The 12,678-nt window shown below is 41.6% G+C and overlaps 1 protein-coding gene across 1 annotated transcript in view; it reads right to left on the reverse strand.

The window, feature by feature from the left end:
• Positions 1 to 10,775, reverse strand: part of LOC133662372 (ATP-sensitive inward rectifier potassium channel 8-like) — a 25,981-nt gene extending 15,206 nt beyond the window's left edge. The window contains exons 1-2 of the mRNA XM_062066311.1: positions 10,208 to 10,775; positions 9,924 to 10,072 (exon numbers count right to left, since the gene is read on the reverse strand). Of these exons, the coding sequence (XP_061922295.1) occupies positions 9,924 to 10,072; positions 10,208 to 10,554 (496 nt within the window). The 5' untranslated portion in view covers positions 10,555 to 10,775. The remainder of the gene's footprint in view (positions 1 to 9,923; positions 10,073 to 10,207) is intronic.
• Positions 10,776 to 12,678: the final 1,903 nt, after the last annotated feature.

The raw sequence follows: 12,678 nt of genomic DNA on the forward strand, positions 1-12,678 counted from the left end.
GCAAGACTGCTTGTATCGGACATTTTACATGCAATAACCACATTCTTTTTGTATTTTTTATTACTGATATCAGACCGATATCCGATATCAATATTTGCCTGAGATACCCCTACTCCTGATCCCTGCAAGACTGCTTGTATCGGACATTTTACATGCAATAACACCATACTTTTTTAATTTATTGCTAATATCGGACCAATATCCGATATCAATATTTGCCTGAGACACCCCTACTCCTGATCCCTGCAAGACTGTTTGTATCGGACATTTTACATGCAATAACCCCATGCTATACATTTTTTTCATTGCTGATATCGGACCGATATCTGATATCAATATTTTCCTGAGACACCCCTACTCCTGATCCCTGCAAGACTGCTTGTATCGGACATCTTACATGCAATAACCCCATACTTTTTTTTAAAAATTGCTGATATCGGACCGATATCTGATATCAATACTTGCCCGAGGCACCCCTACTCCTGATCCCTGCAAGACTGCTTGTATCGGACATTGACATGCAATAACCCCATACTTTTTTGTTTTAATTGCTGATATTGGACCGATATCTGATATCAATATCTGCCCGAGGCACCCCTACTCCTGATGCCTGCAAGACTGCTTGTATCGGACATTTTACATGCAATAACCCCATACTTTTTATTTATTTATTGCTGATATCGGACTGATATCTGATATCAATATTTGCCTGAGACACCCCTACTCCTGATGCCTGCAAGACTGCTTGTATCGGACATTTTACATGCAATAACCCCATACTTCTTATTTATTTATTGCTGATATCGGACTGATATGTGATATCAATATTTGCCTGAGACACCCCTACCCCTGATCCCTGCAAGACTGCTTGTATCGGACATTTTACACGCAATAACCCCATACTTTTTTGTTTTAATGGCTGATATTGGACCGATATCTGATATCAATATTTGCCCGAGACACCCCTACTCCCGATCCCTGCAAGACTACTTGTATCGGACATTTTACATGCGATAACCCCATACTTTTTTTTATTTATTGCTAATATTGGACCAATATCTGATATCAATACTTGCCTGAGGCACCCCTACTCCTGATCCCTGCAAGACTGCTTGTATCGGACATTTTACATGCAACAGCCCTTTGAGACACTTGTGATTTAGGGCTATATAAATAAACATTGATTGATTGATTGAATAACCCCATACTTTTTTGTTTTAATTGCTGATATCGGACTGATATCTGATATCAATATTTGCCTGAGACACCGCTACTCCTGATGCCTGCAAGACTGCTTGTATCGGACATTTTACATGCAATAACCCCATACTTCTTATTTATTTATTGCTGATATCGGACTGATATGTGATATCAATATTTGCCTGAGACACCCCTACCCCTGATCCCTGCAAGACTGCTTGTATCGGACATTTTACACGCAATAACCCCATACTTTTTTGTTTTAATGGCTGATATTGGACCGATATCTGATATCAATATTTGCCCGAGACACCCCTACTCCTGATCCCTGCAAGACTACTTGTATCGGACATTTTACATGCAATAACCCCATACTTTTTTTTATTTATTGCTAATATCGGACCAATATCTGATATCAATACTTGCCTGAGGCACCCCTACTCCTGATCCCTGCAAGACTGCTTGTATCGGACATTTTACATGCAACAGCCCTTTGAGACACTTGTGATTTAGGGCTATATAAATAAACATTGATTGATTGATTGAATAACCCCATACTTTTTTGTTTTAATTGCTGATATCGGACTGATATCTGATATCAATATTTGCCTGAGACACCCCTACTCCTGATGCCTGCAAGACTGCTTGTATCGGACATTTTACATGCACTAACCCCAACCTTTTTTTTAATTTTTGATATCAGACTAATATATCTGATATCAATATTTCCCTGAGACACCCCTACTCCTGATCCCTACAAGACTGCTTGTATCAGACATTTTACATGCAACAACCATTGCTGATATCGGAGCGATATCTGATATCAATATTTGCCCGAGGCACCCCTACTCCTGATCCCTGCAAGACTGCTTGTATCGGACATTTTACATGCAATAACCCCATACTTTTTATTTATTTATTGCTGATATCGGACTGATATCTGATATCAATATTTGCCTGAGACACCCCTACTCCTGATGCCTGCAAGACTGCTTGTATCGGACATTTTACATGCACTAACCCCAACCTTTTTTTTTTATTTTTGATATCAGACTAATATATCTGATATCAATATTTCCCTGAGACACCCCTACTCCTGATCCCTACAAGACTGCTTGTATCAGACATTTTACATGCAACAACCATTGCTGATATCGGAGCGATATCTGATATCAATATTTGCCCGAGGCACCCCTACTCCTGATCCCTGCAAGACTGCTTGTATCGGACATTTGACACGCAATAACCCCATACTTTTTATTTATTCATTGCTGATATCGGACTGATATCTGATATCAATATTTGCCTGAGACACCCCTACTCCTGATGCCTGCAAGACTGCTTGTATCGGACATTTTACATGCACTAACCCAGGGGTCGGCAACCCAAAATGTTGAAAGAGCAGTATTGGACCAAAAATACAAAAACACATCTGTCTGGAGCCGCAAAAAGTTAAAAGCCATATTACATGTGTCATGAGATATACATTTAATTAAGAGGACTTAAAGGAAACTAAATGAGCTCAAATATAGCTACAAATTAGGCATAATGCTGCAATATGTACATATCGCTAGCCTAAATAGCATGTTAGCATCGATTAGCTTGCAGTCATGCAGTGACCAAATATGTCTGATTAGCACTCCACACAAGTCAATAACATCAACAAAACTCACCTTTGTGCACTCATGCACAACGTTAAAAGTGTGGTGGACAAAATGAGACAGAATAAAAGTGGCATAAAACACGTCCTAGAAAGTCGGAGAAAGTTACACATGTAAACAAACTATACGGTGAGTTCAAGGACCGCCAAAATTAGTAGGACAAAACGGCGCTCGCCAAATACTCGAATCAGTGAAGCATGTTTAATATAAGCAGTGTGATTTATAACAATTAGGGAGGTTTGTGTCATGTTTGTCCTCCTACAGAAACCATATTAAACAAAAAAATAGATTTTTTCCCCCTCATCTTTTTCCATTCTTCATACATTTTTGAAAAATCTCCAGAGAGCCACTAGGGCGGCGCTAAAGAGCCGCATGCGGCTCTAGAGCCGCGGGTTGCCGACCCCCGCACTAACCCCAACCTTTTTTTTAATTTTTGATATCAGACTAATATATCTGATATCAATATTTCCCTGAGACACCCCTACTCCTGATCCCTACAAGACTGCTTGTATCAGACATTTTACATGCAATAACCCCATACTTCTTATTTATTTATTGCTGATATCGGACTGATATCTGATATCAATATTTGCCTGAGACACCCCTACTCCTGATCCCTGCAAGACTGCTTGTATCGGACATTTTACATGCAATAACCCCATACTTCTTATTTATTTATTGCTGATATCGAACTGATATGTGATATCAATATTTGCCTGAGACACCCCTACCCCTGATCCCTGCAAGACTGCTTGTATCGGACATTTTACACGCAATAACCCCATACTTTTTTGTTTTAATGGCTGATATTGGACCGATATCTGATATCAATATTTGCCCGAGACACCCCTACTCCCGATCCCTGCAAGACTACTTGTATCGGACATTTTACATGCGATAACCCCATACTTTTTTTTATTTATTGCTAATATTGGACCAATATCTGATATCAATACTTGCCTGAGGCACCCCTACTCCTGATCCCTGCAAGACTGCTTGTATCGGACATTTTACATGCAACAGCCCTTTGAGACACTTGTGATTTAGGGCTATATAAATAAACATTGATTGATTGATTGAATAACCCCATACTTTTTTGTTTTAATTGCTGATATCGGACTGATATCTGATATCAATATTTGCCTGAGACACCGCTACTCCTGATGCCTGCAAGACTGCTTGTATCGGACATTTTACATGCAATAACCCCATACTTCTTATTTATTTATTGCTGATATCGGACTGATATGTGATATCAATATTTGCCTGAGACACCCCTACCCCTGATCCCTGCAAGACTGCTTGTATCGGACATTTTACACGCAATAACCCCATACTTTTTTGTTTTAATGGCTGATATTGGACCGATATCTGATATCAATATTTGCCCGAGACACCCCTACTCCTGATCCCTGCAAGACTACTTGTATCGGACATTTTACATGCGATAACCCCATACTTTTTTTTATTTATTGCTAATATCGGACCAATATCTGATATCAATACTTGCCTGAGGCACCCCTACTCCTGATCCCTGCAAGACTGCTTGTATTGGACATTTTACATGCAACAGCCCTTTGAGACACTTGTGATTTAGGGCTATATAAATAAACATTGATTGATTGATTGAATAACCCCATACTTTTTTGTTTTAATTGCTGATATCGGACTGATATCTGATATCAATATTTGCCTGAGACACCCCTACTCCTGATGCCTGCAAGACTGCTTGTATCGGACATTTTACATGCACTAACCCCAACCTTTTTTTTTATTTTTGATATCAGACTAATATATCTGATATCAATATTTCCCTGAGACACCCCTACTCCTGATCCCTACAAGACTGCTTGTATCAGACATTTTACATGCAACAACCATTGCTGATATCGGAGCGATATCTGATATCAATATTTGCCCGAGGCACCCCTACTCCTGATCCCTGCAAGACTGCTTGTATCGGACATTTGACACGCAATAACCCCATACTTTTTATTTATTTATTGCTGATATCGGACTGATATCTGATACCAATATTTGCCTGAGACACCCCTACTCCTGATGCCTGCAAGACTGCTTGTATCGGACATTTTACATGCACTAACCCCAACCTTTTTTTTTATTTTTGATATCAGACTAATATATCTGATATCAATATTTCCCTGAGACACCCCTACTCCTGATCCCTACAAGACTGCTTGTATCAGACATTTTACATGCAACAACCATTGCTGATATCGGAGCGATATCTGATATCAATATTTGCCCGAGGCACCCCTACTCCTGATCCCTGCAAGACTGCTTGTATCGGACATTTGACACGCAATAACCCCATACTTTTTATTTATTTATTGCTGATATCGGACTGATATGTGATATCAATATTTCCATGAGACACCCCTACTCCTGATGCCTGCAAGACTGCTTGTATCGGACATTTTACATGCACTAACCCCATTCTTTTTTTTAATTTTTGATATCGGACTAATATATCTGATATCAATATTTCCCTGAGACACCCCTACTCTTGATCCCTACAAGACTGCTTGTATCAGACATTTTACATGCAACAGCCCTTTGAGACACATGTGATTTAGGGCTATATAAATAAACATTGATTGATTGATTGAATAACCCCATACTTTTTTGTTTTAATTGCTGATATCGGACTGATATCTGATATCAATATTTGCCTGAGACACCCCTACTCCTGATGCCTGCAAGACTGCTTGTATCGGACATTTTACATGCACTAACCCCATCCTTTTTTTAAATTTTTGATATCGGACTATCCATCCATCCATCCATTTCCTACCGCTTATTCCCTTCGGGGTCGCGGGGGACGCTGGAGCCTATCTCAGCTACAATCGCGCGGAAGGCGGGGTACACCCTGGACAAGTCGCCACCTCATCGCAGGGCCGATATCGGACTAATATATCTGATATCAATATTTCCCTGAGACACCCCTACTCCTGATCCCTACAAGACTGCTTGTATCAGACATTTTACATGCAATAACCCCATACTTCTTATTTATTTATTGCTGATATCGGACTGATATCTGATATCAATATTTGCCTGAGACACCCCTACTCCTGATCCCTGCAAGACTGCTTGTATCGGACATTTTACATGGAATAACCCCATACTTCTTATTTATTTATTGCTGATATCGGACTGATATGTGATATCAATATTTGCCTGAGACACCCCTACCCCTGATCCCTGCAAGACTGCTTGTATCGGACATTTTACACGCAATAACCCCATACTTTTTTGTTTTAATTGCTGATATTGGACCGATATCTGATATCAATATTTGCCCGAGACACCCCTACTCCCGATCCCTGCAAGACTACTTGTATCGGACATTTTACATGCGATAACCCCGTACTTTTTTTTATTTATTGCTAATATCGGACCAATATCTGATATCAATACTTGCCTGAGGCACCCCTACTCCTGATCCCTGCAAGACTGCTTGTATCGGACATTTTACATGCAACAGCCCTTTGAGACACTTGTGATTTAGGGCTATATAAATAAACATTGATTGATTGATTGAATAACCCCATACTTTTTTGTTTTAATTGCTGATATCGGACTGATATCTGATATCAATATTTGCCTGAGACACCCCTACTCCTGATGCCTGCAAGACTGCTTGTATCGGACATTTTACATGCAATAACCCCATACTTTTTATTTATTTATTGCTGATATCGGACTGATATCTGATATCAATATTTGCCTGAGACACCCCTACTCCTGATGCCTGCAAGACTGCTTGTATCGGACATTTTACATGCAATAACCCCATACTTTTTATTTATTTATTGCTGATATCGGACTGATATCTGATATCAATATTTGCCTGAGACACCCCTACTCCTGATGCCTGCAAGACTGCTTGTATCGGACATTTTACATGCACTAACCCCAACCTTTTTTTTAATTTTTGATATCAGACTGATATATCTGATATCAATATTTCCCTGAGACACCCCTACTCCTGATCCCAACAAGACTGCTTGTATCAGACATTTTACATGCAACAACCATTGCTGATATCGGAGCGATATCTGATATCAATATTTGCCCGAGGCACCCCTACTCCTGATCCCTGCAAGACTGCTTGTATCGGACATTTGACACGCAATAACCCCATACTTTTTATTTATTTATTGCTGATATCGGACTGATATCTGATATCAATATTTTCCTGAGACACCCCTACTCCTGATGCCTGCAAGACTGCTTGTATCGGACATTTTACATGCACTAACCCCAACCTTTTTTTTAATTTTTGATATCAGACTAATATATCTGATATCAATATTTCCCTGAGACACCCCTACTCCTGATCCCAACAAGACTGCTTGTATCAGACATTTTACATGCAACAACCATTGCTGATATCGGAGCGATATCTGATATCAATATTTGCCCGAGGCACCCCTACTCCTGATCCCTGCAAGACTGCTTGTATCGGACATTTGACACGCAATAACCCCATACTTTTTATTTATTTATTGCTGATATCGGACTGATATCTGATATCAATATTTGCCTGAGACACCCCTACTCCTGATGCCTGCAAGACTGCTTGTATCGGACATTTTACATGCACTAACCCAGGGGTCGGCAACCCAAAATGTTGAAAGAGCCATATTGGACCAAAAATACAAAAACACATCTGTCTGGAGCCGCAAAAAGTTAAAAGCCATATTACATGTGTCATGAGATATACATTTAATTAAGAGGACTTAAAGGAAACTAAATGAGCTCAAATATAGCTACAAATTAGGCATAATGCTGCAATATGTACATATCGCTAGCCTAAATAGCATGTTAGCATCGATTAGCTTGCAGTCATGCAGTGACCAAATATGTCTGATTAGCACTCCACACAAGTCAATAACATCAACAAAACTCACCTTTGTGCACTCATGCACAACGTTAAAAGTGTGGTGGACAAAATGAGACAGAATAAAAGTGGCATAAAACACGTCCTAGAAAGTCGGAGAAAGTTACACATGTAAACAAACTATACGGTGAGTTCAAGGACCGCCAAAATTAGTAGGACAAAACGGCGCTCGCCAAATACTCGAATCAGTGAAGCATGTTTAATATAAGCAGTGTGATTTATAACAATTAGGGAGGTTTGTGTCATGTTTGTCCTCCTACAGAAACCATATTAAACAAAAAAATAGATTTTTTCCCCCTCATCTTTTTCCATTCTTCATACATTTTTGAAAAATCTCCAGAGAGCCACTAGGGCGGCGCTAAAGAGCCACATGCGGCTCTAGAGCCGCGGGTTGCCGACCCCCGCACTAACCCCAACCTTTTTTTTTATTTTTGATATCAGACTAATATATCTGATATCAATATTTCCCTGAGACACCCCTACTCCTGATCCCTACAAGACTGCTTGTATCAGACATTTTACATGCAACAACCATTGCTGATATCGGAGCGATATCTGATATCAATATTTGCCCGAGGCACCCCTACTCCTGATCCCTGCAAGACTGCTTGTATCGGACATTTGACACGCAATAACCCCATACTTTTTATTTATTTATTGCTGATATCGGACTGATATATGATATCAATATTTGCCTGAGACACCCCTACTCCTGATGCCTGCAAGACTGCTTGTATCGGACATTTTACATGCACTAACCCCAACCTTTTTTTTAATTTTTGATATCAGACTAATATATCTGATATCAATATTTCCCTGAGACACTCCTACTCCTGATCCCTACAAGACTGCTTGTATCAGACATTTTACATGCAACAACCATTGCTGATATCGGAGCGATATCTGATATCAATATTTGCCCGAGGCACCCCTACTCCTGATCCCTGCAAGACTGCTTGTATCAGACATTTTACATGCAATAACCCCATACTTCTTATTTATTTATTGCTGATATCGGACTGATATCTGATATCAATATTTGCCTGAGACACCCCTACTCCTGATCCCTGCAAGACTGCTTGTATCGGACATTTTACATGCAATAACCCCATACTTCTTATTTATTTATTGCTGATATCGGACTGATATGTGATATCAATATTTGCCTGAGACACCCCTACCCCTGATCCCTGCAAGACTGCTTGTATCGGACATTTTACACGCAATAACCCCATACTTTTTTGTTTTAATTGCTGATATTGGACCGATATCTGATATCAATATTTGCCCGAGACACCCCTACTCCCGATCCCTGCAAGACTACTTGTATCGGACATTTTACATGCGATAACCCCATACTTTTTTTTATTTATTGCTAATATCGGACCAATATTTGATATCAATACTTGCCTGAGGCACCCCTACTCCTGATCCCTGCAAGACTGCTTGTATCGGACATTTTACATGCAACAGCCCTTTGAGACACTTGTGATTTAGGGCTATATAAATAAACATTGATTGATTGATTGAATAACCCCATACTTTTTTGTTTTAATTGCTGATATCGGACTGATATCTGATATCAATATTTGCCTGAGACACCCCTACTCCTGATGCCTGCAAGACTGCTTGTATCGGACATTTTACATGCAATAACCCCATCCTTTTTTCAAATTTTTGATATCGGACTATCCATCCATCCATCCATTTCCTACCGCTTATTCCCTTCGGGGTCGCGGGGGACGCTGGAGCCTATCTCAGCTACAATCGGGCGGAAGGCGGGGTACACCCTGGACAAGTCGCCACCTCATCGCAGGGCCGATATCGGACTAATATATCTGATATCAATATTTCCCTGAGACACCCCTACTCCTGATCCCTACAAGACTGCTTGTATCAGACATTTTACATGCAACAACCAAATACTTTTTTTTTCCATTGCTGATATCGGAGCAATATCTGATATCAATAAAAATATATACAATATATATATATATAATGCAATAAAAAATGGTGGCCTGCTCATATCTTAGTATTGTAAACAACTCAGCAGGGGATCAACATACTTATTCCCCCCCAAAGCGTGCATGTGTATGACATCATCCTTGACCCCCCCGTGACCCCCGAGGCCTCACCCAGCATGACGGCGTTGATGATGAGGCCCACGATGTTCTGCAGGATGAGGACGGTGATGGCGGCGGGGCACTGCTCCGTGATCATCCGCCCGCCAAAGCCGATGGTCACCTGGACCTCGATGGAGAAGAGGAAGGCCGAGGTGAACGACCTGCGCAGGTAACACGGTCATTAGGAAGGCGCAGGTGGGTGGAGCTAGAGGCAGGTGTGTGGGCGTGGCTAAAATCGCCTTTAATCAAGTTAAAAAATGAACAAGTGCTGAAATGTGCCACTCCGCTGTCCTTACTTGACGCCAATGACGCAGTGAGGTCCGAGCAGGCGCTGCGGGTCCAGGTCGCCGTGCGCGAAGGCCACCAGCCACCAGCTCATGGCGAAGAGCAGCCAGCTGCTGACGAAGGTGGTGGTGAAGATGACGAGGGTGAAGCGCCACTTCAGGTCCACCAGCGTGGTGAAGACGTCCTGCAGGAAGCGGCCCTGCTCGCGGATGTTCTTGTGCGCCAGGTTGCACGAGCCGTTCTTGGCGATGAAGCGCGCCTTGTTGACGCGGTCGCGGAACACCGGCTTGCGGGGCAGACGCGACGCCAGCCCCGGCAGGCCGAACTCCTCCGGGATGATGCTCTTTCTCGCCAGCATCTCCGCGCTCTTCGGCTCCGGTGCGCCTTTGACGCACTGGAGGCGCGCAGTGCCCGCTGGTGAGAGCGCGCCTTCGGGCTGGCTCGGTTCTCCGAACCTCCTGAGGACTCGCTTCGGCCGCCTTTCCCCGGAACACGCTTCAGTCGCCGAGTCGCCGCTCTCTTCGGACAACGTCCGAGTACGCACACGACGTCAAGTCAACTATGGAGGAAGTCGGACAACTCCTCTCACGCACAACTGATCCCGGATCTGTGGCAACTTACGGCCAACAGGTGGCGCCATTTCAGCGCTCTTTGCACTCGAAAGCATTTCCAAACGTACCTGCTGGGACCACTTGACATCCATCCATCCATTTATACCGCTTGTCCACATTTTGCAAATATTTATAACAACTTGAAGTACTTTTGAAGTAGTTCTAAAATACATTTTCTGACCCCCCCCCCCCCCCACCCCCCCCCCCCCACCTTGTCCAAATCTCTCCAAACTTGTCCTAAATATTTGTGGCGCATGTCAACAAATATTTGTAGTATCACTCGGCACATCGCATTTATTGCTGATATCGGACCGATATATATGATATCAATATTTACCCGAGACACCCCTACTCCTGATCCCTGCAAGACTGCTTGTATCGGACATTTTACATGCAATAACCCCATCCTTGTTTTTTTTACTGCTGATATCGAACCGATATATGTTATCAATATTTGCCCAAGACACCCCTACTCCCGATCCCTGCAAGACTGCTTGTATCGGACATTTTACATGCAATAACCCCATACTTTTTTTTATATTCCTGATATCGGACCGATATCTGATATCAATATTTACCTGATACACCCTTACTCCTGATCCCTGCAAGACTGCTTGTATCGGACATTTTACACGCAATAACCCCATACGTTTTTTTTTTAAAAGCTGACATTGGACCGATATATCTGATATCAATATTTTCCCAAGACACCCCTACTCCCGATCCCTGCAAGACTGCTTGTATCGGACATTTTACATGCAATAACCCCATACTTTTTTTTATTGCCGATATCGGACCGATATATGATATCAATATTTACCTGAGACACCCCTACTCCTGATCCCTGCAAGACTGCTTGTATCGGACATTTTACATGCAATAACCCCATACTTTTTTTTATTGCTGATATCGGACCGATATATGATATCAATATTTGCCCGAGACACCCCTACTCCCGATCCCTGCAAGACTGCTTGTATCGGACATTTTACATGCAATAACCCCATACTTTTTTTTATTGCTGATATCGGACCGATATATGATATCAATATTTACCTGAGACACCCCTACTCCTGATCCCTGCAAGACTGCTTGTATCGGACATTTTACAGGCAATAACCCCATACTTTTTTTTTTATTGCTGATATCGGACCGATATAGGATATCAATATTTGCCCAAGACACCCCTACTACCGATCCCTGCAAGACAGCTTGTATCGGACATTTTACATGCAATAACCCCATACTTTTTTTAAATATTCCTGATATCGGACCGATATCTGATATCAATATTTACCTGATACACCCTTACTCCTGATCCCTGCAAGACTGCTTGTATCGGACATTTTACGCGCAATAACCCCATACGTTTTTTTTTTAAAAGCTGACATTGGACCGATATATCTGATATCAATATTTGCCCAAGACACCCTTACTCCCGATCCCTGCAAGACTGCTTGTATCGGACATTTTACATGCAATAACCCCATACTATTTTTTATTGCTGATATCGGCCCGATATATGATATCAATATTTACCTGAGACACCCCTACTCCTGATCCCTGCAAGACTGCTTGTATCGGACATTTTACAGGCAATAACCCCATACTTTTTTTATTGCTGATATCGGACCGATATATGATATCAATATTTACCTGAGACACCCCTACTCCTGATCCCTGCAAGACTGCTTGTATCGGACATTTTACAGGCAATAACCCCATACTTTTTTTTTTATTCCTGATATCGGACCGATATCTGATATCAATATTTACCTGATACACCCTTACTCCTGATCCCTGCAAGACTGCTTGTATCGGACATTTTACATGCAATAACCCCATCCTTGTTTTTTTTACTGCTGATATCG

This window comes from Entelurus aequoreus, linkage group LG12, assembly GCF_033978785.1.
Source record: "Entelurus aequoreus isolate RoL-2023_Sb linkage group LG12, RoL_Eaeq_v1.1, whole genome shotgun sequence".
NCBI classification, from domain to species: Eukaryota; Metazoa; Chordata; class Actinopteri; order Syngnathiformes; family Syngnathidae; genus Entelurus; species Entelurus aequoreus.